This window comes from Micromonas pusilla (genome assembly GCF_000151265.4).
Source record: "Micromonas pusilla CCMP1545 genomic scaffold MICPUCscaffold_18, whole genome shotgun sequence".
Lineage (NCBI taxonomy): Eukaryota > Viridiplantae > Chlorophyta > Mamiellophyceae > Mamiellales > Mamiellaceae > Micromonas > Micromonas pusilla.
Genome location: NW_003315899.1, coordinates 365,262 through 393,130, shown reverse-complemented (window position 1 = coordinate 393,130; position 27,869 = coordinate 365,262). Strand labels below are relative to the sequence as shown.

Below are 27,869 nucleotides of genomic sequence, written 5' to 3'. Positions count from 1 at the left end.
GCGCGCTCGCGCTGGCGAGCGCCCGCGCGCGGGTTGACGTAGGACGAGTATCGTATCCGTCTATAAGTAGGCACGCGAGGGAACCAACCCCTTCAGTTCTTTCGCGTTCTCGCTCTCGCTCAGCAGCTCGCGCGCGCTCTCGCTGAAACACCTTGAAACGACGGCACCCGAAGCATCTGGAAGGTCAGATCGGCGCGGCGGCCATCACTCGTCGCGCGCGCCGCACACGGTCGCAGCCACGATGTCGCGCGCTCGACACGCCCGGCGCATCCTCGAGCCGATCGCGGCCGCGGCGAAGCGCGGCGGCGGCGGCGCGTTCGCCGCGCCGCGCGTCGCGGGATTCGTCGCGACGCGATCCGCCGCCGGTTCGTCGTCGTCGTCGCCGTCGCGGATCGGCGGATTCTTCCGATGCGATCTCGTCCCGTCGTCCGCGCGCTTTCGAACGGATCATCGCGCGCCGCACCTCGCGCGCGGGATCGCGGCGTCGCCGCACCTCGCCGCGGACAACGCCGCGGACGCGAAGAAGAAGGCGGACGATGAAGACGCGAAGACCCCCGCCGCCGATCCCACCGATCCCACCGATCCCGACCCCGACGCGACGACGCACGCGTTCCAGGCGGAGACGCGCCGACTCCTGGACATCGTCACCAACTCGCTGTACACGGACAAAGAGGTGTTCGTCCGCGAGCTCGTGTCGAACGCGTCGGACGCGCTCGAGAAGTGCCGCCACGCGCACCTCGCGAAGGGCGAAGACCCGGGCGAGCTCGTCGTCGCCATCGACGTCGACGACGAGAAGCGCACCTTCACCATCTCGGACAATGGTCTCGGCATGACCGCGGACGAGCTCCGCGAGAACCTCGGGACGATCGCGCGGAGCGGCTCGAAAGCGTTCGTGGACTCGATGAAAGACAAAGACGCGGAGGGTAATAAGGACGCGTCCGCGTCCGCGTCTTCAACGGCGGCGACGAACATCATAGGCAAGTTCGGCGTCGGCTTCTACTCGTCGTTCATGGTGTCGGACGTCGTGGACGTGTACTCGTCCGTCGGCGACGGCGTCGGGAACAAGTGGAGCAGCGCGGGGGACGGGACGTTCGCGCTGTCGAAGTGCGAGGTGGGCGAGGGCGACGGGAAGGCGCCGAAGCGAGGGACGAAGATCGTGCTGCACGTCAAGGAGAAGGATAAGACGATCGCCGCGTCGAAGTGGGCGGTGGAGTCGACGTTGAAAAAATACAGCGCGTTCGTCGGGTTTCCGGTGCTCCTGAATGGTAAAAAAACGAATGATATCGATGCGTTATGGACGAAGAAAGCGAGCGAGGTCAGCGACGAGGACGCGGCCGCGTTCTACCGCTTCGTCGGCGGCGCGATGGACTCGCCCGCGTTTCGGTTACACTTCAGCGCGGACGCGCCGTTGACGATTCGAGCGTTGCTGTTCGCGCCGAGCGAAAACCCGGAGAAGGGGTTCGCCGCGCGGCAGCTCGAGAGCGACCAGAGCGGGTTATCTCTGTACTCGAGGCGGGTGTTGATTCAAGGCAACGCGCGCGGGCTCTTGCCGCCGTTCATGCGGTGGGTCCGCGGCGTCGTCGACTGCGAGGACGTCCCTCTGAACATCTCTCGAGAGTCGCTTCAGGATTCGGACTTGATTCGCCGACTCGGCGACATCATCGCTAAGCGCATGATCAAGCACCTCACAGAGCAGGCGAAGAAAGAGCCGGAGAAGTACGCTGAGTGGTACGCTAAGCTCGGCGTGTTCTTGAAGGAAGGCATCTGCGGCGATCAGAGCTACCTGTACAAAGACCTCCTCGTGCCGCTGTTGCGGTTCGAGACGTCCGCGGCGAAGGACGAGAAGAAGGACGACGCGGAAGACAAAGACGCGAAGAAGACGTCTTCGAAACCGCCGCAGTCGTCCCTCGACGAGTACGTCTCCCGGATGCCCGAGGATCAGAAAGCCATCTACTACCTCGTCACCACCGGCGGGCGAAAGCAGGCGGAGGCGTCGCCGTACCTGGAAGCGATGAAAGCGAAAGGGTACGAAGTCTTATTCCTCTACGCGCACGTGGACGAGTTCGTGATGCAGCACGTCAGGAAACACAAGGGCAAAGACCTCGTCTCCGTGGAGATCGCGGACGTGTCCAAGGACGGCGACGACGACGACGCGAAGGATGAGGAAGACGGCGCGAAGGATGATGAGGATAAGAAGAAGAAGAAGAAGAAGAAGAAGAAGAAGAAGGACGAGTCGCATACCGGGCCGAGCCTCGGGGAGAAGGAGATGACCGCGTTGTGCGACTGGTTCGCGACGGAGGCGCTGCCGGGACGCGTCACCGGCGTCAAACCCTCCGCGCGCCTCGTCGGCTCCCCCGCGCTGCTCACCGGACACGAGCCGGAGGCGATGCGTCGGTACCGCATGATGCTGACGATGATGTCGGACGAGGAGACCGCGGGGAAGCTGAACGATCTGCAGAATAGCGCGGCGTTGGAGTTGAACCCGTCGCATCCGGTGATTCGCGCGATCGAAGCGGCGCGAAACAGCGACGACGACGGGCTGAAGAAAGCGGCGAAGCTCGCCGCGGAGCAGGTGTTCGATAACGCTCGAATCTCCGCGGGGGCGATGGACGACCCGCGGGAGATGGTGGGGAGGATACACGAGCTCTTAGAGCTCGCGTTGCCCAAACCGAAGGACTGATTCGAGGGAGGCGCGCGAGTATTCTTAATTATTCTTTGTGACGAGTTTCGCGTTCAACATATTCATTTACCCCACAGGGCGGCGGTTCTACCCCCCTCGCTCGCGTCCTCCTCCTCGTCAACAAAACTTCCACCGGTTGTCGCAATTCACGCACGTCACGAACGTCGTCATCGGCTCGTCCGCGCTCCGCGTCTGCAACTGATAATACGTGCACTTCCGCTGCTTGCACTTGCCGCACTTGAACGCGTCGGTGGACGCCTCTTTTTTCTGCCCTCTCACCGCCTCGTTCGTCGCGTGCTCGCGAATCTTCGCGTTGCTGTTCCGCCGCTCGTCGCTCCCGAGCTCCTCCGGGGAGAGATCCAGCAGCACCGCGGGGGAGATGAGCCCGTCCGCGACCGACCGTCGAAGGTCCGGGTTCTTCGGGTCCTTCAGGTTGAACGAGAGTTGCCGAAACTTCGCTTTGTACTCCTTGCCCGTGTCGCTCCACTGCGCGTGCATCGCGTTCTCGATCGCGATGGCGGTCTGCGCGACGTCCTCCACGGACGCGTAGACGTCCGGCGCGCCGATCGCCTGCGCGATCGCCTCCGCAAGGAGCTCGCGGGTGCGATCGCGGAGGGGGTCCCCGAGCGCCGGCTCGAGGAGCTTCTTCAGGTTCGTCTCGCCGTCGCTCGCGTCCTTCTTCTCGCCGTCGCCGTCGCCGTCCTCCTCCTCCTTCTTCGCGCCGCCGCTCTCGCCGCCCTCCACCTCCTTCTTCGTCGTCGTCGTCGCGGCGGCGGCGTCAGCGTCCTCCTTGTCCTTGTCCTCGCCGCCCTCCACCGCGCCTAGCATGATCTTCTTCCACGCGGCGACGCACGCGCTCGCCTCAGCCTTGATCGCGTCCGTGGGTCCCTTCTTCGCGAGCTTCTTGATCGCCTTCGCGGCGTCGCCCACCTCCCCCGACACGAACAGCTTCACCGGGACCTTCATCGCGGCGAGGGTCTTCAGGACGTCCACGCATCGGTCCTCGGACGCGGTGTTCGAGCCCGCGTCCTCGGACGCTTTCGCGAGCGACGCGTACGCCTCGTTGACGTCCGCGGCGGAGACGGACGCCGTCATCGCGCTCTCGATCCGCGACGCGACGCGCGGGGTGATCGACGATCGCGCGGGCGTGGGCGTGCGTTCGCGTCGCCGTCCGTGCGACCGCGCGCGCGTTTATGATGAGAGGGCGGGGGCGGGGGAATTGGATCGGAAAACCCTCGCGCGCTGCGCGCGCCATAACAGAACGCGAGATGGCCGTTTCGCGAGGGTCGGCATCATCGACGGCACTCGCTCCCGCGCGACGCACGCGGCGCGGCGCCGTCCACCCGGCGCTCCCTCCCGAACCGGTCCCGCGCGTCGTCCGCGGTCGCATCGCGAGCGCCCCGACGCGCCGCCGCCGCGCGATACCCCCGCGTCGTCCGCGCAGGTGCGCGGCGTCGGCCGTCTCGCGCGTCTCTCGCGCGCGTCTCGTCCCCCCGACAACCGCCAGATTCGCGAGAGAACGTTCGCGCCGCGCGCGAACGTTCCGAGACGTCCGTCGCGTCCGCGGTCGCGCGTCCGCCTGCACGTCGTCGCGCGCGCGAATCGTCGTCGTCATCATCGTCGTCGTCGTCGTCGCCATCCCTCTGACGCCCGCGTCCGTCCCGCGCCCCGCGCAGGTCCACGCGTTCGCTCCGCCCCCGCGAAAGTCGTTGAGCTCGCGATCGATAATCAGTCATGCCGCCGCGCAAGCGCGCCGCCGCGGCCGCGAAGGCGACGGACGCGACGCCGAAGGACGTCCTCACGATCGAGATCACGGACGGGCCCGCGAAGGGCACCATCTTCGACAAGAACGTGCGTCCCGCGCCGCTCGCGTCCCGTCCCCTCCGTCGTCTCGTCTTCGTCCCGCCGTCCCCCGCGCTCTGTCTGTCTGACCCTAAACCCTAAACCCTAAACCCTAAACCCTAAACCCCTCCCCTTCCTCGCGACGCACAGCTGGACACGATGCAAATCGGACGCACGCGCACGTCGCAGCTCCACGTCAAGGGCGACCCCGCGGTGTCGCAGAAGCACGCGGTCATCACGTGGGCGTACGACCAGTGGTGGATCCAAGACGTCGGCAGCTCCAACGGAACCGCCATCAACGGCGAGGAGCTCGAGCCCGACGATTCGCCGACGGGGTTGAGAGACGGGGACGTGTTGACCATCGGCACGGACACGACGGCGAAGGTGACGATCGTGAAGGCCGCGGCGGCGGCGGAGGGACCCCGTAACGGCGGTGGCGCGGCGAAGAAGAGGAAGCCCGCGGCGAAGAAGGCCTCCGTCAAGGAGAAGGAGGACGCGGCGGCGGCGGCGGAGGAGGCGCCGAAGAAGGCGCCCGCGAAGAGGCGAGGCCGGCCGCCGAAGAAAAAGCCCGAGCCCGAGCCCGAGCCCGAGGTTGAGCCGGAGGAGTCGGCGGCGGCGGCGGCGGAGCCCGAGCCGGAGAAGCCGAGAACGACGAAGGCGAGGGCGAAGCCCGCGGCGAACAAGCCCGCGGCGCCGGAGCCGGAGATCGTCGCGACGACCGAGGCGGCGGCGGCGGCGGAGGAGGAGGAGGAGGAGGAGGAGGACGAAGACGACGAGGACAACAAAGAAAACGCCCCCGCCGCGCCGCCGCTGGAGACGGTTGAGGATTACGTCCGCGCGACGTGCGACGCGCTCGTGGACGACGTCAAGCGCGAGATTTTCGCGGTCGTGAAGCGGTTGAAAGACGACGCGGAGGGAATCAAGAGCGAGCTCAGAGGGTTAGTGGACGACCCGGAGGGTTTGGCGAGGGTCGCCGCGGAGGCGCCGCCGGCGGTCGAGGCGACCGCGTGATGTGAGGAGGAATTTTTAGAGGACGTATCGGGTTGAAGTTGTGGCGGCAGAGCGCGGGCGGGGGCGGGGGGGTGAAGCGCGAGGAGGGTGTGGTCGAGTTGGAGATGTGAGGCGACGCGCACGTAGTAGTCTCGTCGTCGTCGTGTGATGATATCGTGAAGCGCTGATAACCTTATTTCTATTCTAGTAGCGAGCAAGTCTACGCTCAGCTCTCTCGGCTGGAATGCGCGCGGCAAAAGGTCTTATGGTCCTTCCAGTGTGCTCTTTGACAGTCCACCGAACAGTATTTAACCGACTCGCAACCGCCGCAGCGCTTATAAGACGCCCTCCCTCCAGTTTCTCGCAAGCCGCAACACGCGCAGTCGTCCTTCTTGCGATCAGATCCTAGTGCTTCTTTGATGAATCGTCTACGAGGATTCGTCTCCGCGCTCGTTTGTATTTCGTCCTCATGAACCGGCTCCTGCGATTTCTTCTTCGCCCTCTCCTCTTTGATCGCCCGCAGCATCACGCACGTCTCCTTGTGGTCGCTTCGATGCGCGACCTGGCACTCCTTCCCGCAATACCTCGCGACGTCGCACTCGGGGCACTTCTTGAAGCTGCTGCCGTCTGGCGGTACCGCATAGCAATTCGCGCACTTGCCGCCGCCGAGTCGAGCTTTCCTCGAGATCTTTAACGATCTCCAGTCCCACGGCTTGTCGTTCGGCGCCTCGGGCGCTTCGGAATAGATTGCTTCCAACTGGAACTGCGGCAAGACGACGAATTCCGCGTCGTCGACGTCTCGCAACGCCGCGTAGCGATCCTCGATTTTGTCGTACCGTCGTCCGCGCGCTTCCATCGGTTGACGCCATCTCGCGAACTTTTTGAACCTGTAGTAACTGTCGTAACTGACATGATCGTACCCCGAGGGGAGCTGTAACACCTTAGGATCTGCCGCCTCCGTATATTTCTTCATCGACTCGGAACCCTTCTCGCCCGGTTTGCGCATGTCGCGAATCCACTCGTGATCATTCACGTCGTCGCACGCGAATTCGATGACGCTGATGGCGCGGCCCGTCTTCGCGGGCGTCCACGTCGACTCGTGCTTCGCCGTCGCCGCCTCGACGAGGCTGTTGAATCGCGTGAGCTTTCGCCGCGCGTTGCCGTCCGTGAGGAACAACTCGTGATCGGCGGCGTTAAATTGCATGAACTCGCGCGCGTCCTCGCACGGGTAAAATCCCGAGCCGAGTACCAACCGAAACAGGGAGTTCCAGGATTTTGAGTCGGTTTCGGTCAGTTTGACGTCCATGGCCAACGGCCTGTTGCAGAACCTCTCGTACGTCATCGCTTTCATGGTCGCGCGCCAAAACGTCGGATTATCGAACATGGCGTTGTCGTCCTCGATAGACTTCAACATGGCGTCCACGTCCTCACGTTGGACGAATTTGATTCCCCCGGTTTTTTCGGGTTTCACGGTGTCCATCATGTTGGCTAACATCTTCTCTTTCGATACATCTTCCTCCTGCGCTCGCTTCGCCAGGAGTTTTCTCCCCTCGCGGGTCGGGCGCGCGCTCTCCGTCTCCGAGATTTCGTCCTTCTTCATCAGTTTCTGCACCTTCTTCGCGAGCTTCGCTTCCTCCTCCTTCTCGACGCTCTTCTTGGCCATGCCCATCCTTGTGTAGTCCATAGAAGCTTCAAGACACGTTTCGTCCATTTCGTCGTCGGCATCTGGCTGGTAAATCCCCGTCCTCGCTTCCTCAGCCGCGATATCGCACTCCATAACGACGAGCGTCAGGAGATTATACCACACGGCCATGTAAGCTTCGTGGTTCAAGTGCGTCTCCGCCGGTGACGGCGACGACGGGTCGAGCAGACCCTCGGTCACCGCGGCGATCGCCTCCACTCGATGATGCGGCGACATCGCGTTAAAGAACGGTAACTGCTTTTCGAACAGGTCGGCGTTTGCTTGGACGATGTCGCGTAAGACAGACTGCGCGGCGAGCGCGAACGCCCTCGCTTCTCCGCCTTTGAGCTTCCCGACGTACGCGAAGCCCTCTGGTGGTGACGTGCTTTTGACGATTGAGTCCTGCTTCTCTAAAAACCTGTTCATCCTGTCCATCACTCGCCTATACTCTGCCGGGTTTGCCATCGCCTCTGCCTCCGAGCCGCAGTTACCAAACTGTAAGTCATCTATCAAGCCCATCATTTCCTTCATATACTCGGGGGTCATCCCTCTCGGAACCGCCACGTCTACCCCCCCTTCGCCGGGGGGCAAAAAGCTCGGTCTGCGCATGCCCCCACTCATGGGTTGCTTTCCCTTAGGCCCGCAGCACTTCTTGAGCTTCTTCCTGAACCACACGGACACGGGTCGTTTCGCGAGGGCGCCATCGCCGCGCCTCCCTCGGCCCGGGTCGCGTGTATATCTGATTACAAAAACCCGGGTCGCGTGGAGGTACGTGCAGTCCAGGCCGGGTCGCTCCGCGTCGCGAACTGCCGAGAGTTCTTCTTCCTCGCGCGGCGATCGACCCGCGCGTGTGAAGCGCGCGCGCGGGGGGGGGGCGATCGACTGGATCGCGCGCCGCGGAGTGAAGCGGGGCGGCGCGGTCAACGCGCTACTCTTTCTGATTCGGACAGCTGATCTGGCTGACGAGTAAGGTTACGTTGTCAACTTTAGAAAAGCTCCTGCCGCGTCAGATCGTCGGCCGCGCGCCGCCGCGCGCGAGGGTCATGTCCGACGCGGACCCTCGACGACTGACGTTCGAGGAAGCGACTACTCGTCGCGGCGACGGCGCGGACGAAGACGTCCCGGAGTGGCTGCGACTGAAGCGCGCGAAAGGCGCGGCGCTGCGCGAGCGGCTTCCGAAGCGTTCGTCGGGGTCGACGACCTCGACGCCCCCGGTCGCGGCGCGTCGCGCGTCGCCGCCGTCGTGGACGCCGTCCCCGGGGTCGTCCGGCGGAAGGCCGCGGTCGTCATCGAGCCGCGTCGTGGAGCTCGGCGTCCTCGACCGGTTCCGTCTCACCGCGACGCTCGTGGAGGAGGACGAAGGAGGGGGGGAGGAGGAGGAGGAGGAGGACGGCGACGTCGACTCCGATTCCGCCTCCTCCTCCTCCGGCGGCCTCGAGCGCGAAGACCTCAGGATGCGCGTCCCCGAGGTCTTCGACGCGGACGCCGCGACGCTCGCGGGCGGCGTCCCCGCGCGTCCGTCGCGTTCGCCGAGGAAGGTCGAGCCGATGGATGGGTCGACATCGTCATCGCGCCCGCCGCCGCCGCCGACGGCGTTGACATCGCTGGAGTTCCCGGAGACGGACCGACGCGCGGCGGCGTTCCAGGCCCGATGCGACGAGGTTCTGCGCGCGGTGGACGAAGAGATCGAGCGGCGGCGCGGGATGACTAGCGGAGTAGCTAGGATAGCGTAACACGTAGACTCCGACGACGATAGACGACCAAAACCGAAACCGGTTCAAAAAGAACGATTCATCATCACAACAGCGGGGGCAACTCCTTCCGACGCTCGCAACCTCTGCGCATCTGCCGCACGCCGACTTCCTCGTCGGTCGCGCCGCCCCACCGCTCGACGCCGCCGTACGCGTCCAACGCTTGCATCAGACGAACGACCTGGTACCCCAAGACCTCGTCCGCGGCCCCGGCGGGCACGAGCGTCAGCGCCTTGACGTTGACCTCCTCCTCCGCGAGTCGCAAATCGTTTCGCGCGCTCGCGTCCACGTCGTCCTCCGCGGTGGAGGAATGCGTAACGCTCACAACGTGTCCGTTACCACCGTTCGCCTCCGCGTCGAGGTCCGACTTCGGCAGCGGCTTCGGCGGCACGCCGCGCGCGAGCTCGAGCGAGAACGACGGCGGGCGGTGCGGGTAGTCCGGGTACACGACGACCCTCGCTCGCAATTCGGGCGGCGCGCTCTTCGAACCCGACGCCGCGGCGCTCTTCGATCGTATCGTCGCGTCGAACGTCCGCGCGCCGTCGCCGTGGCCCGCGCTCCCGGTCGTCGTCTCCTTGGCGTCGTCGTCGTCGTCGTCGTCGTTTTCCTCAGCGGCGGCGGCGGCGGCGGGCGTCTCCGCGACGATGACTTCGCCGTCCTCGTCGACCGGCGTCGCGGATGCGGCGGCGCGTCGCGGCTTCGCCGTCGCCGGCGCGCGCGTCGTCTCCCTCCACTCGCGAAGCGCGCACTTCGGGTGCATCTCGAGTCGCTTCGCGACGCTCAGGGCGTCGATGTCCTTCCGACCCAGCGCGTCGAGCTGGCTCCTGAAGAGAGAGAAGGAAGGAAGGAAGGAAGGAAGGAAGGAAGACGGCGAAGGCGTGAGCGGCGCGAGCGAGCGAGGCGAGTCGTCGTGTCGTTCGTTCAAATCGTCCAAGTCGCGGCGCGTGTGTGACAGACGAGACGAGACGCGCGACTCACTACGTGACTCCGTGACTCACTCGAGACCGCGTCTGCTCGCCATGCGCGCCCGCAGCGCGCGCAACACGTTCCTCACCCTCCGCTGCTTCGTGTGCTCCTCCACGCCTCTCGCCGCCTCCGTCGCGTCCGGCGGCGCCCTCCCCGCGGGCACGGGGGGCAAGAAATCCAAACCCGCGAGGTGCTGTACGTCGGGGTTGAGTTGAAAGGCGTCAGTTGAAGTTGAAAGGCGTCGAGGTGTGTCGGGATTGAAAGCGAGGGACCCTGGGCGGAGAGACACGACGGCGAAAGTCCTTAAGTATCGGCGTTCACCGCGCCGACGCGGTCGTACGGGAACCGGCGTGAGGAGAACGCGCCTGCGCCCACTTGTACGGCCGATCGCGCCGCGTCGAGACGTCTGGATACGCGAACCCCGCGGGGTACCGAAGCTTGTTCGCCGCGTTCGGCGTGTCCAGGCCGTCGTCGTCCGGGAACAGGTTGACGAGCAGGTCGCCCCTGGTGAGGTCCACCGGGGGGGGGGCGTCCGCGGCGTTCGCGTCGCCGCCGCCCCGCGCCCGCCCCTTCTCCTCCTTCTCCTTCGTCGCGCGCCCCGCCCTCTTCTTCTTCTCGTCCGTCTTCATCGCCTCGACGGTGACGACGTGGAGGTTCATCAGGTACCGAAAGACGAACGAGACGCCGTCGACGTCGAGGACGACGACGAGCGGATGCTGCGCGTACGTCTCGTTCGCGTCGTCGCCGCCGCCGGTTCCGGAGGTGCGCCCTGGGTGGAGTTGAATGGCGTCAGTTGGAGTTGAACGGCATCGATGTGTGTCGGGATTGAAAGCGAGGGACCCTGGGCGGAGAGACGCGCCGGGAAAAGTCCTTAAGGATCGGCGTTCACCACGCCGACGCGGTCGTATGGGGACCAGCGTGAGATAGAACGCGCCTTTTCCTCCGCCGCCGCCGTCGCTCGCGCCGCGTTTCGCGCGCTTCTTCGCCCTGCCGCCGCCCGCGTCCGCGTCCGCGTCCGCGTCCGCGTCGCCGCCGTCGTCGTCGTCGCCTTCGCGTTTATCGCGGATCTCCCCGCGGATCTCCCCGTCGTCCGTCTCCATCGCGTCCGCCGCCTCCGCGTCGTCGCCCCCGCGCTCTCTCGCTCTCGCCGTCTCCTCCTCCGCCGCGGCTTTCCTGACCAGCGCCTCCGCGTCCGCGATGGACCCGTCCACGTTGACCTCGTACGTGTCCTGAAACGCCTCCCTCGCCGCCGCGAGCTGCGTGTACGCGACGTACAGCGGCGGCGGGAGCAGACGCGCGGCGCGTTTTTGCCGATCGTCAAAGGCGATGGGGAGGTTCAGGTGCGACTGCGGCGGCGCGGTGCGGGGTGGAGTTGAAAGGCGTCAGAAGCGGAGTTGAAAGGCGTCGAGGTGTGTCGGGATTGAAAGCGGGGGGCCTGATGGGCGGAGAGAGACGACGGGAAGTAAAGTCCTTAAGAAACGGCGTTCACCACGCCGACGCGGTCGTATGGGGACCAGTGTGATGAGAACGCGCCTGCAGCGGCGCGGTGGCGCGTTTCAGGGACTCGAGCTGCGCGCCGAGGCCGTCGAGGAACTTTCGGCGCTCGTCGATGCCGTCCTGCAGACGCTTTCGCTTCGCCTGCGGTTATTTTGTTTTCGGGGGTGGGTGGGTGGGTGGGTTGTTTTTTCGCGCGGTGAGCGACGAGCGACGCGACGCGACGCGAGACGTTTAGGGTTGACGAATCGATTCGAATCTCGATCTCGGGATCTCGGGATCTCGGGATCGATCGATGATGGAATGATTCTCTTCGCACCTTGAGCTCTTTCTCCTCCTCGCACAGCGCCTTCCTCTCCGCGAGCTCGCTGCTCAGTCGCTTCAACATCAGCTCGTGAGGGTCTAACTCCCCTTCCTTGATCCCCTCTCGCTCCATGAACTCCTTGACGTCGCGCAGCCCGATCTCTTCGTCCGAGTACGCTGACGTGAAATCCTCGCACGCGCGTATCTCCTTCTGGATGTGCAGCTTCTCGTACAGGACGTTCTGCAGCTGGAGACGCGCTTCATCGAGCTCCGTCTTGTGCGCGCTCGTCCTCTCCCTGGTCTTCTCCAAATCGTTCAGGACGTCGCGGTTGACGGCGCGGATCTTCAGAAACGCGAGCGACGCGTCCGTCTTCGCGGCGAGGAAGGTGGGATCGTCCGCCTTCCCCGGTCCCACCGCCGCGAGGCGCTCCGCGCACGCGCGCAGGTCCGCGAGGATGACCTTGAGGTCGTCGAGGGTCCCGCGCGGCGCGGCCATCGCGGCGACGCGGCGAGACTGGAGACCTCACAGACCTCGCGCGGAGATCTCTGATGATCGAGAACGGCGCCACGACTTCTCGTACGGTCGATCAACCCTAAACCCGAACCCTAAATGTCCGACCGACCGAACCCGAATTACCGGAACCTCGGAAGCATCGTCAGCGTTTCTCGTCAGTGCTTATCCCCCCCGAAGCGCCGACGCGCCATCACTCCCGACCGGCGCGTCGGCGGTCCGGACGCGGCGGTCGTCGCGAAGGATGGGCGCGTGCGCGAGCAAACCTCCGAAGGAGATTAAGGCCGAGCCCGCGTTCCCCAGGGACGTGGACCCGGACACGAGCGGAAGCCGGTCGTCTCGCGCGAGCGGCGCGACGAACGATGGGAATAAACCCGAGCGCAGGCTCAGCAAGAAGGAGCTGAAGCGACAGCGCAAGGCGGAGCTCGCGGCGCTGCCCCCGGAGTACCACCAGCCCCCGCCGCCGCTCAAGTTCGGCGGCGCGGTCGTCATGCCCCCGCCGCCGATATCCCCGCGCCCGGGGGAGCACCCGGAGCCGACGAACCCGCGGATTTATTTCCACGCCTATCTCCTCCACTTGGCGCACGCGGTGTTAAAGCGCGACTACGACGACCAGGAGGCGCACATCGGGCACGCGCCCAAGGTGGACGAGACGTGGCAGCGCGCGATCGCGCGCGTGCGGTGCGACTTCACCGTCTACGTGAACGGGACGGAGCATCACGTGCGCTTCGACCACGAGGGGCCGCCGCCGTCGGACGTCAAGGCGTACCTGCGATCGGAGCCGGTGTGCGTCTTCGACGACGACGCGCTCGGGATGTACCATCCGGAGGTGCGATCTAAGCACGATAAGAAGGAGGACGCCGCGCTGCTCGCGGCGTTCGACCACGTCGTGACCGAGTGCATGCGAGAGCACAAGGAGCAGTTGGATCCGTACAGGGACATAGTCAGGGTGTGCGTGATATTCGACCTCATCACCGCGGTGGGCGCGAGGATCGAGCACGTGCACAGACACGAAGGGGGGCCGGACGACCGCGTGTGCGCGTATCAGATCGCCGCGCGACGGGTCAGGGGGTGGTGACGTATCGACGTATCGAGGTGAGGGAAATAACGTTTATTATTATTTCCGCGGGCGCGCGTCCTCGCGTCCTCGCGCGAAGACGGCGTCCGCGACGACGACTGTATTGCTAGTTACTATCACGACGGTAAGATTAAGACGTACTGTCAATTCACTTCCGCGCGTTTGTGCTCTCGAAGATGGGATCCGCGTTGCCCACCTCGAACCCGTCGCGTCGCTTCGCTTCCGTGATCGTCGCGTCGCCCGCGAACTGCGGCAGCGGTAGCCGCTCCGCGAACTCGACGTAGCACGACGGCACGTCGAGCGCGCCGCCGTCCTCGAACGTCACCGACGCGACGTCCGCGACGGTGGACGACTGCCGCAGCAATCCGTCGGGGGAGACTTTCACGACCGAGTCGTCCTCGGCGCCGTTGAGCGCGAAGCCGTACGGCGGCCCGCTCAACAGCGCGTTGACGTCCTCCAAACACGTCAGCACTTTGGCGGGCCTCTTCTTCTTCGCGTTATCATCAGCGTTATCATCAGCGTTATCAGCGTTCGCGTCCGCGTTCGCCTCGCCGCCATTCCCGCCGCCGCCCGCCGCCGCCGACTTCATCCGCCCCTCGACGTCCATCCGCTTCGCGCCCTCCGCGACCAACCGATGCACGCTCACCGCGACGTGATTCAACGAGTACCCGTGCACCAGCACCCACGCCGCGTACTCGCTCTCCGCCGCGAGCGTCTCGTAGTCCTCGCGCGTCGGGACCAGCGCGCCCCACGGGCGGCGCGACCCCGCGGCGGCGGCGGACGCGATGGCGCCCGGGACCTCCGCGGCGGCGGTCGTGTACTTCGCGACGACGTCTTCGGGGTGGAGTTGAAAGGCGTCAGTTGGAGTTGAAAGGCGTCGAGGGCGGGGATTGAAAGCGAGGTGTGGGCGGAGAGACGCGCGGGATGAGAAAGTCCTTAAGGATCGGCGTTCACCACGCCGACGCGGCCGTATGGGGACCGGCGTGATGAGAACGCACCGCGCGCCGCCGGCGACAGCCGGTCCGCGAGCACGTGCGATATAAACACGCGCGGATGCGTCGCGCACGGGTCGCCGCCCGGATCCGGATCTGGCGGGGCGTACCACCGCGCGAGGAGCTTCTTCTTCGGGAATCTCAGCTCGTCTCGCGGGACGTAGCCGAGGTCGAGGAAGACGCGCGCGACGGCGTCGACGCCGCACCCGTCGCGATCGAACGATCGGAACGCGAGGTGATCCCAGTGGACGTCCGCCGCGCCGTTCGGTGCCGCGGAGGCGAGCGCGTCGACGGCCGCGCGCGCGGTGGGGTTCCGAGCGAGGTACGCCTCGACAAAGCGCGATACCGTCGCGCGTATCGCGTCGTGGTCGACCGACGCCATCGTTCGTTCGTTCGTTCGCGGAGGAGGAGGAGGAGACGGAGGACGACGAGAGGAAAGCGCGTGAGATCGATCGACGCCGGCGGGGTCCGAGCTCACGACAACCACCGCCGGAGCTTGTTGTTGAAGGCGAACCCGACGGCGACGCCGAGCGCGAAGGACAGCGTGCAGAGCTTAGCGCACGTGGTCTCCGTGACCATGCACGGCGGGAGCGGGCGCGCGAGGCGGCGCGACGGCGTGTGAGGACTCGCTTCGCTGGAGGAAAAACCGACGAACTGGAAGAAAGCGCGGCCTGAGCCGCGGCCAGCTGTCGTGTTTTCGCCGCGCGCTGCGCCGCGCTGCCGCACTCTCCCCCGCGCGCCGCCGTCCGCCGCGCTCGGAGCGCGTCCGCCGCCGCGCCCTCCCGCCCCCCGATCTCGCGCCCGCGCGCTTCTCGCGATGTTCTCGTCCCCGCGCGTCGGCGGCGACGCGCGCGACGGCGCGCGGCTCTCGTCCCCGCTCGCGACGACGACGACGACGCCGGCGAAGACCGCGGAGGAGAACGCGCGCGTCGTCGAGGCGACGCCTCTGCGACGGACGACGCGACGGACGACGTCCACGCACACGTCGGACACGTTCGATAAGCTCGCGCCGAAGCCGGAGCGCGTCGACACCCCGCGCGCGTCCGAGGTGCGCGAGCGCGCGTCCAGTCCCGGTCCCCCTTCCTCGACCTCGTCGGCGTACAGTATCGGTCGTCGCTCTCTCTCTTCTTCGACGCTCACGCTCGCGCTCCGTCGTCCGCCGTCGCGCGTCGCCTCGCCCGCGCCGCCGCCGCCGCCGCCGCCGCCGCCGCCGCCGCGAACGTCCTCGTCCGCGCGCAACGACGCGCCGCGGACGCGGCGACGTCGATGCCCGCGCCGCCGCCGGCGTCGCTCGGGGCTGGACGCGGCGGGGGGAGACACCGATCGACGCGCGCGCTCGCGCTCGGCAAGGGAGGAGGAGGAGGCGGAGGAGGAGGAGACGACGAAGTCCTTAAGGAACGGCGTTCACCACGCGAACGCGGTCGTATGGGAACCAGTCACGCCGCCGCCGCCGCCGCCGACGCCGTCGACGCCGCGCGCGCGGACGCGCCCCCCGCGGCGACCCCGAAGCCGAAGCCGAAGCAGAAACCGAAGACCGCGACGGCGACGAAGCCGAAGAAGACGATCGCGAAGAAGAATACGGCGATGAAATCAACCCCGAACCCTCCGAAGAAGCGCTCGCGTCTGACGGCGGCGGAACGCACGCGCGAGCGGAACCGCGTCAACGCGGGCGCGAGCCGCGATAAGAAGGAGAACTACGTCCGGTACCTGGAGCAGAAAGCCGGGATATCGCCGCTGACGACGCAGGGGAGCAAGGAGCGGAGGGACGCGGTCGAGCGCGCGTGGGAGGAGACCGGCGGCGGCGGCGGCGGCGCGCTCGCGGGACGAAAGGAATAAATGATGACTGATGGCCACTTCGTGGAAAACGACAGATGGCTGGCCGTGAGGACGAGGGCGGCGTCGCGCGCGACGGCGGTCCGCGCTCGCCGCCGACGACGAATCGACGCTCACTGTAATGGCACTCGCGCGACGCGCGCGACCGAACCACGCCGCCGCGTCGACCCCCGCGCCGCCGCCGTCTCGTCGTCTTCGTCTTCCTCCGCCGTCGTCGTCAAAATCATCCTTCGACGCGTCGTTCGCCTTCTTCGCGCGGCGTTCCTCCGCCTCCTCGTCCTCCTCCTCCCCGCGCCGCCGCCGCTCGCGTCGTCGTCGTCGTCGAACCGCGCGACGGGCTCGCCCCCGTCCTCGTCGTCCGCGGGGTAATTATGCCCGTACCCGACGAACCCGCTCGCGACGCGCCCTTCCTCGATGTCGCCGTGATGATCTTCGTACGCGCCCTGATGCCACGGCAGCACCTCGCGGTTTCGTCGCGTCTCGACGACGTAGTTCTTTATCGCGAGGACCAGGCCGAGGAGAAGCGACGCGCACACGAGCGCCCTGGCCTTGCCCTTGACCTTCGGCACGCGCGGGCATCGCAGCCGGCGGAGGAGGCGACCCATCGTCCCGCGCGCGGCCGCGCGCGGACTGATCGTTCGGCCTACGGTTCGGCACATTATTTATTTCATCAACGCTCGCGTGAAGAGGAACGCCAGCGCCAGGCAGCACTCACAGCATCATCAAAACGATTCCTCTAGCTAGCTAGCGGTCTACTCGCGCTCGTCGTCACGCGAACCACAGGTTCCCCAACCGCCGTCTTCCCTTCGCCGCGACCTCCCCCCCCACGGCGTCGAACAGCGCGACGCACAACTCCCGCCCAGCGCTCTTATCCCCTCTCTTGACGATGTCCAGCGCCGCGTCGATTGCGGCGGCGCCGTCGCGCCGACGAAAAAAATACGTCAACGCGAGCTCGGCGCGTCGCGCGTCCGCGGCGCCGCCGTCGCCCTTCGCCGCCGCCGCCTCGATCGCGACCTTAATCGCGCTTATCTCCGCGTCGATAGAGTCGGCGTCGTCGCCGAAACCCGGTTTGACGCCCACGCCGCGCCGGAGTGCCTCCTCGACGAGCGTCACGACCGCCGTCGCGCGCGTCACATCCTCCGGCGTCGAAAAGTTATTTCCGTCGCACGCCGCGATCGCCGCCGTCAGCATCTCCTTCGCGCCGTCCACGTCCGGCGGGTCCGCGCGCGTCGCGCAGATCGCGACGCCGGCGTACGCCCTCGCGCGCGCCGCGGGGCCGGCGCCGCTGTCGCCGGCGAGGACGCGCGCGAACGCCGCGCCGGCGGCTGAGGGTCGTTCCATACGAGCGAACGGCGGGGTGGAGTTGAAAGGCGTCAGTTGGCGTTGAAAGGCGCCGAGGGCGGGGATTGAAAGCGGGGGGTGGGCGGAGAGAAACGCCGGCAAAAGTCCTTAAGGATCGGCGTTCACCACGCGAACGCGGTCGTATGGGAACCAGTGTATAGAACGCACCTGACGCGGCGGCGGCGTCCGCCGACGCCGCGAGGACGCCAAACGCGGCGGCGAGGACGGCGTCGGGGTCCGCGACGGGGCCCGCGCCCGCGTTAACGCCTTCATTTTGAGCGTTTTGACCACCAACATCACCACCACCATCACCCCCATCCCCGCCGCCGCCGCCTAACGCGGCGCTCTTCTCCACGTACGCCTTCAGCTGATCGTCAGGGAGCACGCCCTGAGGGTCGTTCCGTACGAGCGAACGTCGGGGTGGAGTTGAAAGGCGTCGAGGGCGGGGATTGAAAGCGAGGGACCCTGGGCGGAGAGAACCGCCGGGAAAAGTCCTTAAGGATCGGCGTCCACCACGCCGACGCGGTCGTATGGGGACCAGTGTGGACGTGAACGCGCCTGAAACGTGTCCACGAACTTCCCTCGGTGCATCGTCATCACCGTCGGCAACGACGTAATCTTCAGGTGGTCGCTCACGCTCGGGTGCGCGTCCACGTTCAACTTCACGAGCGTCAGCGTCCCGCGCGGCCGCGACGCGACGAGCGCCTCGAGCTTGGGCGTCAGCGTCTTGCACGGACCGCACCAGTCCGCGTAGAAATCGAAGATCAGCGGGATCCCTCGCGCGTCCGCGGCGTCGACGACGTCGCGGAGATCGCTCTCCTCGATGATCTCCACGACCGCGGGGAGATGCGGCGCGCTCGCGTCGGACGACGGAGGAGGAGGTGGTGGAGGAGGAGGAGGAGGCGCGGGCTGGGACGACATGCGCCGCGCGGAGCCCATCGCGACGGTCCACGACGACGATCGCGACGTGTTCGGGAAGAGATCATCATCGTGACGTCGTCGCGTCGACGACGCTTCGTCGGCGGCGTCGCGAGGAGGAAGTCGACGCGATCCGCGCGCGGGCGACGACGCGGCGACGGCGCGATGGGCTCCGCGCGCGGACGCGACGGCGTCGCGACCGCGTCGCGCGATCGACCGAAGCATCCCTGGAGCGCGCGAGTGTGTCGTGCGCGCGACGACGACGTCGACGACGACGACGACGAAGAACGCGAAACGAAAATGCTCGCGAACCGAAGAAAATGAATCAAACGATGGGTCCCTCGCCGACTAAACCCCCTCCTCATCACACATCACACCGCGCGCGCTCGCGTCGCCCGACGCGCCGCACACATACCGTACCGCACCGCACCGTCGTCCTCCCCGCGCGCCGCCGCGCCGGAGATAAAGAATCGCATTCATCGCGATCGATCGTCTCACGCAGAAATCATCTCTCACGCCCCCACGCTCTTCTGGAACGCGTTGATCTGGTCGAGGATGATGAGCGTGAACATCGCGTGCGGCGCGATGCGAACGTAATACGTCGGGAACCCGGTGTAAAACTTCAGCGGTCCGCCGCTCGCCATGGTCTTCCCGCAGCAGTCCATGAACCCCTTGAACGGCATCGTGCCGTCCGGAAGCGGCTTCTGCTTCTGCAGCTGCGTCTTGACGTAATCGAACGGCAGCGAGAAGAAGGAGGCGAAAAACCCGGCGATGGCGGAGGCGCCCAGCGTCTTCGGGAAGCCGGTTATGCCGTTCGCGTCCAACATCTCCTTCGCCTGGTCGTTGGACGCGAGCATGCCCATGTTGAGCGCCATCGCTCGCACCGCGGTCGTGGACGCGCCGACGAAGAGACCCGCGGGGCCGTCCTTCTTGACAATGTCCGTGAGCGCGTGCACGACGCCGGTGTAGTTTCGACGCTCCGCCGCCGGCAGCGTGCCGTCCGCTTGCATGCGGATGAGGGAGAGATCCGCGGGGGAGCCGAAAATCGCGCCGAGGCCGCCCGCGGCGAGGCCCGCGCCCGCCTTCTGCGCCAGCGGCAGCGGCGCGCCCTTGTTCTGTTCCTTCAGGAAGTCGACGATCTTCGCGTGGATGCCGAGGCGCGCCGTCGTGTACGTCGCCTGATGAGATGAGATTGGTCGTCGAGGGAAGCCGCGTGACACGTGTCAGTCACGCGTGATGTGATTGGTGGATATCATTCCCACGTGTCGAAACGAACGTGAGATCGACGGCGCGCGTGAGGAAAGAACGCCTTACGAACGAACGCGGTCGTACGGGGACCAGTGCGAGGACGACTGACTACGAGTCGGACGCGCCTGACGCAGGAGCCCCGCGGAGAGGCCGGTGTAGAGCGCGCCGAACCCTTCGTTCTTGATGATGCCCGCGGCGACGCCGAACGGACCGCCGGTGGAGCCGAGCTGGAGGCGGACCTGCGGGGGTGATTGTTTCGAGGGAGGCCGGCGGGCGGGCGGGGCGGGAGAGACGGTCAACACACGCGAGCGAGGAGGAAAACGATGCGCGATGAAGACGGCGCGTCGTTTCGGGGGCGCGGTGGCGGCCGCGCGGCGACGCGCGCGCGATCGCGCGTCTCCGCGCGGCGTCGCCCGCCGGCGCGCGTCGCCGCGCGTCGCGGGGGCCTCCGCGTCGCGCGCGCGGTCGATCCGCGGCGGCGGCGACGCGGCGGGAAGGCGGAGGAGAGGGGGCGACGCGCGCGCCGACGCTCGGACGGCGGACGCCGCGCGACGAAAAGGTGAGGTTTTATGCCCGATCGATCCGATCGATCGCTCGCTCGCTCGATCGGAGGCGCACCTTGACGATGTCCAGCGGCTGGATCACGCACGTCGCGCCCATGCCGGAGAGGCCGCCGTTCATGAACGGCTTGACCGCCTTCCAGACTTCGTTGTCTTTGAGAGCCATTTCGATCGGTGTGCGGCGGCGTCCGGAGTCTCGCTCGGGGATGAATGAATGAATGCCGCGAGAGGCGCGACGACCGCTCGAGCCCGCTCGCCGCAAGTTTTCAATAATCAGATCTGGCGCGCTCGCGTGCCGCCGACTTGAGACAGACACGCGCTACGCGCTTACAATGCGGTCGGTCGACAAAAGAGGTTTTTTCCCGTGACGAGCCGCGCCCACCCATCTCGAGGCGCGCCGTTCGGACGCGCGAGAAGAGGACGCGCCCGCGCGGTCGAGCCGAGCCCGAGGTCGCGCTCCGCGCGCGCTCGGACCGTCGAATCGAACGCCGAGTCGACCGCGCGCATCGACCCCGGATCTGAGCGAAGAGGCGTCGGGGCGACCGATCGATCGAGAGCGAGAAAGACGACAAACACCTCATCAACAGGCCCGCCCGCCGATCGACCTAAACCACCTCGACCGCGCGAAGATCGAAGATGGTGCTCGGCGAGCTCGGCACCGCGCTCGCGGGCGCGCTGAAAAAGCTCGGCGAGCACACGGTCGTGGACGAGGAGATCATGGAAGCGTGCCTGAAGGAGGTCACGAGGGCGCTGCTCCAGGCGGACGTCAACGTGCAGTACGTGGTCAAGATGAAGGCGCGTTCTATACACTGGTTCCCACACGACAGCTTTCGCGTGGTGAACGCCGATCCTTAAGGACTTTGCCCGGCGTTCCTCTCCGCCCAGGGTCCCTCGCTTTCAATCCCGACACACCTCGACGCCTTTCAACTCCATCTGACGCCTATGAACTCCACCCCGACGTTCGCTCGTATGGAACGACCCTCATCAGAAAAACATCGTCAAGCGCGTCAACATCAACGAGCTCGCCGCGGGGCTGAACGCGCGGAAGCTGCTCGAGAAGGCGGTGTTCACGGAGCTGGTAAACATGCTCGAGGGAGAGGGCGCTCAAAACGCTCAAAACGAAGGCGTTACTACGAAGAGGGAGAAGTACGCGCCTAAGAAGGGCGTCCCGAACGTCGTCATGTTCGTCGGGCTGCAGGGATGCGGCAAGACGACGACGTGCACCAAGTACGCGCATCACTACCAGAAGAAAGGTTTCAAGCCCGCGCTCGTGTGCGCAGACACTTTCCGCGCGGGGGCGTTCGATCAGCTGAAGCAGAACGCGACGAAAGCGCGGATACCGTTTTACGGATCGTACACGGAGACGGATCCGGCGAAGATCGCGAGCGACGGCGTCGAACGGTTCAAGGCGGAGAAGAACGATCTCATCATCGTCGACACCTCCGGGCGGCATAAGCAAGAGTCCGCGCTGTTCGAGGAGATGCGCGCGGTCGCCGAGGCGGTCAACCCGGACATGACCATCTTCGTCATGGACTCCTCGATCGGCCAGGCCGCGTCCGATCAGGCCGCCGCGTTTAAGAACACCGTGGACGTCGGCTCCGTCGTCGTCACCAAGTTGGACGGTCACGCCAAGGGCGGCGGCGCCATCTCCGCGGTGGCCGCGACGCGCGCGCCGATCGTCTTCATAGGCACGGGCGAGCACATCGACGAGTTCGAGGCGTTCGACGCGAAGCCGTTCGTGTCGAGACTACTCGGCTTGGGCGATTGGACCGGCTTCATAGACAAGATCGCCGACGTCATCCCCGCGGATCAGCAGCCTGAGCTGTTGGATAAGCTCGCGCAAGGGCAGTTCACGATGCGCATCCTGTACGAGCAGTTCGCGAACATCCAGAAGATGGGGCCGATGTCCGCGGTGATGTCTATGATCCCCGGGTTCGGTAACGACGTCATGCCGAAGGGTCAAGAGAAGCAATCGCAGGCGAAGATAAAGAGGATGATGTGCATGATGGACTCGATGACGGACGAGGAGCTGGACACGACGTCGCTGAAGCTGCTTCAAGACCCGAAGCGCATGGAGCGCATCGGACGAGGCGCGGGGCGGTCGCCGATGGACGTCGTAGAGTTGATCGAGGAGTACAAGCGGCTGGCGAAGATGATGGGGAAGATGAAAGGGTTGAAGGCGCCGAAGAAGGGCGGGTACGGCCAGTCGCAGGCGCTGAATCAGGTGCGCGGCGTACGGTCGCGTTTGTTTTGTTTTTCACCCGCAAGCAGTCCCTCGGTTTCAACACTCGATCGCGTGGGTCCCTTTCAACTGACCGATGAACTATTGAACTTTCATCAGAATCTGGCGCAGATGGCGCAGGCGATACCTCCCGGGATGCTGAAGCAGATGGGCGGCATGGGCGCGCTGCAGGGGATGATGAAGCAGCTCGAGGGGAAGGATATGGGGGAGATGGAGAAGATGATGGGGAAGATGATGGGGGGCGGGGGGAGGAGGTAGGTAAGGTTAGCGGAGAAGTTCGATCGACTCGACGGGAGAGTAGAAAGATTTGGCAGTGCCAAAATAAACTTGTCATCATCATCGTCCCTCGGGAAAAAAACACACACGGTGACCCTCGTCGACGTCGTCGTCACAGCGCAGCGAGCGTCCCCGTCGCTATTCTCGCCGCGCGGCGCGCGCGAACGACCCTCCTCCCTCTTCGCGAGGCGCGCGCGGAGGGATAGCGCGTCGCGCGTCGTCGTGAATGCGCGGCGGAGGCGCGGCGGTCATCGCTCGACGCGTCGTCGTCCTCTGTTGGATTCCGCGCGGGGGGTCGTCGTCTCGCGTCTCATTGACATCTCGCGGAGGAGGCGCCGCGGCGCGCGCGACGGCGGGGATGACGACGTCGGCCGCCGCCGCCGCGGCGCGCGCGCCGCTCGGCTCGACGCACCACCGCGCGCGCGCCGCGCGTCTCCTCCTCCGTCCGCCGCCGTCGCGGAGTCGCGCGCCGTCGCCGCCCGTCGCGCATCGGAGTTCTCGACGATCCTTCGCGCTCGTGTCGACGTCGTCGGCGTCCGATGATGCAAAAACATCACCCGAAGAGGACGCGTCCGAGGACGCGCCAGGCTCCGATAAAGCGACGCTCGCGGAGAACGCGCGATGCCCCGGGACGGTGATCACCTCTCAGGCCAACTTCCTGCGCGTCGTCGTCAAGCCGGACGCGATGACGCCCGCCAAGCGCTCACTCCGCGACGCGCAGTTCGACGAAGCCATCGCGCGCGCCTCCGCGGCGCGACGCGACGACGACGTCGCGCGCCTCGAGCGCCGCAAAGCCGACCACGGCCCGCACGAGCTCCTGTGCGTCGTCCGCGCGCTCCTGAAGAAGATCAAGCAGCGCGTCCTCGTCGGCGACGGCGTGGACGTCAACACGATCGACTGGGTCGACGGCCGCGCCGTCGTGGAGCACGTCCACGCGCGCTCGTCCACGGTGCGCTCTATACACTGGTCCCCATACGACCGCGTCGGCGTGGTGCACGCCGATCCTTAAGGACTTTCCCCGTCGTCACTCTTCACCCGCGCTTCCCTTTCAACGTTTGACCGGTAAGACGTTCGACTGACCGATCGCTTCACCCACGCAGCTGCTGGATCCGCCCGTCGCCAACGTCGACCACGCGCTGCTCGTCTTCGCGCTCGAGCGTCCGCCGCTCGAGCCGAAGCAGCTCACGCGGTTCCTCGTGTCCATGGAGCATACGAACGTGCCGTTCACGCTGGTGCTGAACAAGTGCGACCTGGTGAGCGCGGAGGCGCGCGCGGATTGGGACGCGAGGTTGGAGCAGGCGCGTTCTATGTCATCACGCTGGTTCCCATGCGACCGCGTCGGCGCGGTGAACGCCGATTCTTAAGGACTTTTGTTCCTGGCGCATCTCTCCGCCCAGGGTCCCTCGCTTTCAATCCCGACACCCCTCGACGCCTTTCAACTCCGCTTCTGACGTCTTTCAACTCCACCCCGACGTTCCAGTGGGGGTACCGGCCGCGGTTCGTGTCGGTGGCGACGGGGGAAGGGATCGACGCGCTCGAGCGCGAGCTCGCGTCGAGGGAGAAGACGCGGGCGACGACGACGAGCGGAGAGGGAGAGGAAGAGGAAGAGGGCGGCGGCGGCGGCGACGAAGAAGGGACCAACGCGGGCGATCTGAACGAGGGCGTGACCGTCCTCGCGGGACCGTCCGGCGTGGGGAAGAGCTCGCTCATCAATCGCCTTCGCGCGGGGAGCGCGCTGGCGGAGGCGCTGGCGGCGGCGGGCGCGATGGGGGGCGCCGACGGGGGTGCCGACGGGGGTGCCGACGGGGGTGCCGACGCTGACGAGGACGAAGATACCTACGACGACGACGACGACGTGGAAGAATACGGCGCACCGTCCACGTCAGCACCTGTGAGCACGAGTAAGATCACGGACGTGGACATCTCCGGCGGCGGCGGCAACGCGCGCTCGGGGATCCGCGTGGAGGGGCTGACGGACGCGTCGGGCGCCGCGGTCGACCTGCAGGCGCGTTCTCCTCACACTGGTCCCCATACGACCGCGTTGGCGTGGTGAACGCCGTTCCTTGAGGACTTTTCTTCCCGGCGCATCTCTCCGCCCATCAGGGTCCCTCGCTTTCAATACCCGACCCTATGACGCCTTTCAACTCCGCTTCTGACGCCTTTCAACTCCACCCCGACATTCATTCTCTCGCATCAGTCCGTCGGCGCCGTCTCCGCGAAGTACGGCAGAGGGAAGCACACGACGCGGCACGTGACGCTGCTGCCGCTGCGGAGCGGGGGTTTGCTCGCGGACACCCCCGGGTTCGGGTATCCGTCGCTGCAGACGCTGACGCCGACGACGCTGGGACGGTGCTTCCCGGAGGCGCGTTCTACGTCATCACACTGGTCCCCATACGACCGCGTCGGCGCGGTGCACGCCGATCCTTAAGGACTTTCTCTCCCGGCGCGCGTTTCTCTCCGCCCAGGGTCCCTCGGTTTCAATCACGACCCCCCGCGACGCCTTTCGACTCCGTCTGACGCACCCCTGAACTCCACCCCGACGCGTCGCCTCGTACGGGCAAACGCCCTCGTCATCAGATTCGAAACGCGCTCGAGAGGAGCCGATGCAAGTTCGCCGACTGCACGCACCGCGACGAGCCCGGGTGCGCGGTCGACGCGGAGGAGCCGTGGGAGGAAGGCCGGTACGACGCGTACGTGGACTTGTTCGACGAGTGCGAGGCGATCGAGAAGCAAGAGCGCGAGCGCGGGTACGCGCGAGAGAGCACGGTGAGGTACAAATCCGGAAAGGGCGGCGGCGGCGGCGGCGGCGGCGGCGGCGCGGGGAGAGGACGCCGCGGCGGAAGTCTCCAGGGTGTCGGCGGCGGCCGAGGCGGCGAGCTCGCGAAGGGCGCGGAGAGCTTGCGCGGGGGGCAATCCCCCGGCGCGATGCGCATGGAGGCGAAGCTCGAGACCAAATCGCATCGGAGGCAGTCGCGACGCGCGAGAAACATGGAGACGGAGGCTCGGCTGAGAGACGAGATGGTGGAGGAGGAGGAGTGGAGGGAGGCGATCGAGGAGGCGGTCGCCGCGGAGTTTGGCGAGAGCGAGAGCGAGAGCGATGTGGAGAGAGAGCGCGAGTAGGCGAGTAGGCGCGGCGTCCGTCGCGATGCGAGCGGCGCGTCGCTATGAGTGAAACCAAATCGTTCTGATGATGACTTTCCGACAACTGACAGGGCCTTCCATACAAAAAAAGTTCACCGGTTAGTTGAAAGGGGACGCGATCAAGTGTTGAAACCGATCGATGGGTGAAAAACTTTTGTATCTGAGAACGCACCTGAAGGAGCGCCGACAGCCGGACCAGAATCCTGTCGATCCCGGGATCGCGCGCGCCACAAGGCGCCGCGCCGCGCGATGGACGAACCCGACCCCCCCGGCTCCCCGCCGGCGTGGGAGGGCGTCATAGACTGGCGCATCGATCGGTTCCTCACCGCGTGGCAGCGCGGGCGCAAGCACTACAGCGACGTCGTTCGCGTCGCGGGATGCCCGTGGAGGCTGTCGTTGTACCCGCGAGGGAACGCGCGCGTGGACGGCGCCGTCGGCGCGGGCGCTGGGAAGGGTACGCCCGGGAAGAACGAGCACGTCGGGCTGTACCTGGAGGCCACGGACGCGGGCAGCGCGCCGAGCGGATGGCGGCGTCACGTGGAGTTCAAGCTCGAGGTCGTCAACCAGGTCCGTCGCGGGGTCGCCGCGCGGTCGCGTCGTCGCGGCGTCCGTCGTCCACGCCATGCCATGCCACGTCCCGTCCTTCTTCCGTCGTCGTCGACGACCGATCGTCGCCCGCCGCGTCGTCGCCCTTCCCGCGTCGTCCCCCACCTGACGCCCTCCCCGCTCCCAAATCCTCCCGCGCGATCTCATCTCCTCCTCCCCGGCCCCGCCCCGCCCCGCCCCGCGCGCAGCTCGACCCGTCGCGCTCGGTGTGGCGCAGCGGCGTGCACGCGTTCGACGCCGACACGTCCGACGGGACGTGGGGATTCGCGCAGGCGAGTCCTACTAGCATCACTGCACTGGTCCCCGTGCGACCCCGTTCGCGCGGTGGACGCCGATCCTTAAGGACTTCTTGGACTTTTCCGCCCGGCGCGCGTATCTCTCCGCCCGCCTCTCGCGCGCGCTCCCGGCGCGCCTCGACGCCTCGCGACGCCGCCCGACGCGACCCCGAACGCACGTCGTTCCGTTCGCCCCGACGACTGACAAAAATTCCTCCCGTCGATCGATCATCCCGCAGTTCGTCTCGTGCGCCGCCGTCCGCGCGACCGACTCCGGCTTCCTCAGCGACGACGGCGCGGAGACCCTCAACGCGCGAGGACGCGTCATCGTGCGATGGAAGCGCGAGGGGTGCGATCTCGACGGCGGAAATCTCGACGGCAAAAATGCGAAGGCGGCCGCCGGCTCGCCGCTCGCGACGTACGCGTATCCCACCGACCCGAGGTGCGTTCTATGTCACACTGGTCCCCATACGACCGCGTTCGCGTGGTGAACGCCGATCCTTAAGGACTTTCCCCGGCGTCTCTCTCCGCTCATCCCTCGGTTTCAATCCCCGTCCTCGACGCCTTTCAACTCCGCCTACTGACGCCTTTCAATAGAGCGCATCTCGCCGACCCGGACACCGGTCTCGGGCTCCCCGACCGCATCAAAGCGACGTACCGCGCGCAGGGGCTCGGGGAGACGTCGAAAGCGATCCCCGGGTCGATCCTGGACGCCGCGCACGACGCGCCGTACGGGGGGTTTGATTCGGGAGAGGGCACGGCGGGGACGGGGACGGGGACGGGGACGGGGACGGGGACGGGGACGGGGACGGGGACGGGGACGCGCGGCGGCGGGAAGATCTCGACAGCCATGGAGAGGGAGCGAGAGGACTTCTCGCGTCGGCTGCGTCGGATTCGCCGCGAGGGGCTTCGCGCGGAGGCGGCGACGGGGTTGTGGACGGCGGCGCTGTGGCGGACGACGCGAAGCGATCGGAGACGCCACCGCGGGCGCGACGGTCCCGGCAAGGGGAGCGGTAAGGGCGGCGCTGAGGTGCGTTCTATACACTGGTCCCCATACGACCCCGCTGGCGATGTGGACGCCGATCCTTAAGGACTTTTGCCGTCGTCTCTCTCCGCCCACCCCCCCCTTTCAATCCCCGCC

At 66.5% G+C, this 27,869-nt stretch overlaps 16 protein-coding genes across 16 annotated transcripts; 7 read left to right on the top strand and 9 right to left on the bottom strand.

Moving 5' to 3' along the window:
• Positions 1-241: 241 nt before the first annotated feature.
• MICPUCDRAFT_37178 (uncharacterized protein) lies at positions 242-2,680 on the top strand (the record flags this gene model as incomplete). The annotated part of the gene is made up of 2 exons (XM_003064798.1): positions 242-2,125; positions 2,204-2,680. The coding sequence occupies 2 exons, from the start codon at positions 242-244 to the stop codon at positions 2,678-2,680; spliced, it is 2,361 nt and encodes a 786-aa protein (XP_003064844.1).
• Positions 2,681-2,797: 117 nt separating this feature from the next.
• On the bottom strand, positions 2,798-3,775 carry MICPUCDRAFT_54753 (uncharacterized protein; the record flags this gene model as incomplete). Its single annotated transcript, XM_003064678.1, has 1 exon — positions 2,798-3,775. One exon carries the CDS (start codon positions 3,773-3,775, stop codon positions 2,798-2,800), a length of 978 nt encoding a protein of 325 aa, XP_003064724.1.
• Positions 3,776-4,681: 906 nt separating this feature from the next.
• On the top strand, positions 4,682-5,533 carry MICPUCDRAFT_54752 (uncharacterized protein; the record flags this gene model as incomplete). The annotated part of the gene is made up of 1 exon (XM_003064797.1): positions 4,682-5,533. The coding sequence occupies one exon, from the start codon at positions 4,682-4,684 to the stop codon at positions 5,531-5,533; it is 852 nt and encodes a 283-aa protein (XP_003064843.1).
• Positions 5,534-5,674: 141 nt separating this feature from the next.
• MICPUCDRAFT_54751 (uncharacterized protein) lies at positions 5,675-7,906 on the bottom strand. Its single transcript, XM_003064677.1, has one exon. It carries the CDS (start codon positions 7,812-7,814, stop codon positions 5,739-5,741), a length of 2,076 nt encoding a protein of 691 aa, XP_003064723.1. The 5' UTR covers positions 7,815-7,906; the 3' UTR covers positions 5,675-5,738.
• Positions 7,907-8,236: 330 nt separating this feature from the next.
• MICPUCDRAFT_54750 (uncharacterized protein) lies at positions 8,237-8,994 on the top strand (the record flags this gene model as incomplete). The annotated part of the gene is made up of 1 exon (XM_003064796.1): positions 8,237-8,994. One exon carries the CDS (start codon positions 8,237-8,239, stop codon positions 8,924-8,926), a length of 690 nt encoding a protein of 229 aa, XP_003064842.1. The 3' UTR covers positions 8,927-8,994.
• On the bottom strand, positions 8,972-9,704 carry MICPUCDRAFT_67824 (uncharacterized protein; the record flags this gene model as incomplete). The annotated part of the gene is made up of 1 exon (XM_003064676.1): positions 8,972-9,704. The coding sequence occupies one exon, from the start codon at positions 9,702-9,704 to the stop codon at positions 8,991-8,993; it is 714 nt and encodes a 237-aa protein (XP_003064722.1). The 3' UTR covers positions 8,972-8,990.
• A 523-nt stretch (positions 9,705-10,227) lies between these two features.
• MICPUCDRAFT_67823 (uncharacterized protein) lies at positions 10,228-12,203 on the bottom strand (the record flags this gene model as incomplete). Its single annotated transcript, XM_003064675.1, has 3 exons — positions 10,228-11,256; positions 11,444-11,548; positions 11,724-12,203. 3 exons carry the CDS (start codon positions 12,201-12,203, stop codon positions 10,228-10,230), a joined length of 1,614 nt encoding a protein of 537 aa, XP_003064721.1.
• Positions 12,204-12,462: 259 nt separating this feature from the next.
• Positions 12,463-13,296, top strand: MICPUCDRAFT_54748 (uncharacterized protein; the record flags this gene model as incomplete). The annotated part of the gene is made up of 1 exon (XM_003064795.1): positions 12,463-13,296. One exon carries the CDS (start codon positions 12,463-12,465, stop codon positions 13,294-13,296), a length of 834 nt encoding a protein of 277 aa, XP_003064841.1.
• A 148-nt stretch (positions 13,297-13,444) lies between these two features.
• On the bottom strand, positions 13,445-14,670 carry MICPUCDRAFT_23810 (uncharacterized protein; the record flags this gene model as incomplete). The annotated part of the gene is made up of 3 exons (XM_003064674.1): positions 13,445-13,750; positions 13,898-14,130; positions 14,295-14,670. The coding sequence occupies 3 exons, from the start codon at positions 14,668-14,670 to the stop codon at positions 13,445-13,447; spliced, it is 915 nt and encodes a 304-aa protein (XP_003064720.1).
• A 92-nt stretch (positions 14,671-14,762) lies between these two features.
• Positions 14,763-16,726, bottom strand: MICPUCDRAFT_54746 (uncharacterized protein; the record flags this gene model as incomplete). The annotated part of the gene is made up of 3 exons (XM_003064673.1): positions 14,763-15,677; positions 15,987-16,131; positions 16,239-16,726. The coding sequence occupies 3 exons, from the start codon at positions 16,724-16,726 to the stop codon at positions 14,763-14,765; spliced, it is 1,548 nt and encodes a 515-aa protein (XP_003064719.1).
• Positions 16,727-16,889: 163 nt separating this feature from the next.
• Positions 16,890-17,462, bottom strand: MICPUCDRAFT_54745 (uncharacterized protein; the record flags this gene model as incomplete). The annotated part of the gene is made up of 1 exon (XM_003064672.1): positions 16,890-17,462. The coding sequence occupies one exon, from the start codon at positions 17,460-17,462 to the stop codon at positions 16,890-16,892; it is 573 nt and encodes a 190-aa protein (XP_003064718.1).
• Positions 17,463-18,026: 564 nt separating this feature from the next.
• On the bottom strand, positions 18,027-18,236 carry MICPUCDRAFT_12016 (uncharacterized protein; the record flags this gene model as incomplete). The annotated part of the gene is made up of 1 exon (XM_003064671.1): positions 18,027-18,236. A coding segment is annotated over one exon (210 nt), but the record flags the coding sequence as incomplete, so codon positions are not given.
• A 451-nt stretch (positions 18,237-18,687) lies between these two features.
• MICPUCDRAFT_49774 (mitochondrial carrier family) lies at positions 18,688-20,387 on the bottom strand. Its single transcript, XM_003064670.1, has 3 exons — positions 20,247-20,387; positions 19,754-19,867; positions 18,688-19,558 (listed from the first exon to the last, which is right to left on the bottom strand). The coding sequence occupies exons 1-3, from the start codon at positions 20,352-20,354 to the stop codon at positions 18,893-18,895; spliced, it is 888 nt and encodes a 295-aa protein (XP_003064716.1). The 5' UTR covers positions 20,355-20,387; the 3' UTR covers positions 18,688-18,892.
• Positions 20,388-20,824: 437 nt separating this feature from the next.
• MICPUCDRAFT_23850 (type II secretory pathway family protein) lies at positions 20,825-22,688 on the top strand (the record flags this gene model as incomplete). The annotated part of the gene is made up of 3 exons (XM_003064794.1): positions 20,825-20,971; positions 21,177-22,412; positions 22,530-22,688. 3 exons carry the CDS (start codon positions 20,825-20,827, stop codon positions 22,686-22,688), a joined length of 1,542 nt encoding a protein of 513 aa, XP_003064840.1.
• An 832-nt stretch (positions 22,689-23,520) lies between these two features.
• On the top strand, positions 23,521-25,742 carry MICPUCDRAFT_3826 (uncharacterized protein; the record flags this gene model as incomplete). The annotated part of the gene is made up of 6 exons (XM_003064793.1): positions 23,521-23,655; positions 23,807-24,008; positions 24,302-24,490; positions 24,938-25,091; positions 25,307-25,477; positions 25,604-25,742. Coding segments are annotated over 6 exons (990 nt in total), but the record flags the coding sequence as incomplete, so codon positions are not given.
• Positions 25,743-26,096: 354 nt separating this feature from the next.
• MICPUCDRAFT_54740 (uncharacterized protein) lies at positions 26,097-27,818 on the top strand (the record flags this gene model as incomplete). Its single annotated transcript, XM_003064792.1, has 4 exons — positions 26,097-26,414; positions 26,642-26,752; positions 26,968-27,170; positions 27,326-27,818. 4 exons carry the CDS (start codon positions 26,097-26,099, stop codon positions 27,816-27,818), a joined length of 1,125 nt encoding a protein of 374 aa, XP_003064838.1.
• Between the last annotated feature and the right edge of the window lie 51 nt (positions 27,819-27,869).

Excerpts from the sequence above, each read along its gene's own strand:
- MICPUCDRAFT_54751 (XM_003064677.1), bottom strand. The coding sequence starts at position 7,814 with ATGAGTGGGGGCATGCGCAGACCGAGCTTTTTGCCCCCCGGCGAAGGG.
- MICPUCDRAFT_49774 (XM_003064670.1), bottom strand. The coding sequence starts at position 20,354 with ATGGCTCTCAAAGACAACGAAGTCTGGAAGGCGGTCAAGCCGTTCATG. Across the intron at positions 19,868-20,246 it reads AGCCGCTGGACATCGTCAAG|GTCCGCCTCCAGCTCGGCTC; the intron begins GTGCGCCTCCGA and ends TCACCCCCGCAG. Across the intron at positions 19,559-19,753 it reads CCGCGGGGCTCCTGCGTCAG|GCGACGTACACGACGGCGCG; the intron begins GCGCGTCCGACT and ends TCATCTCATCAG.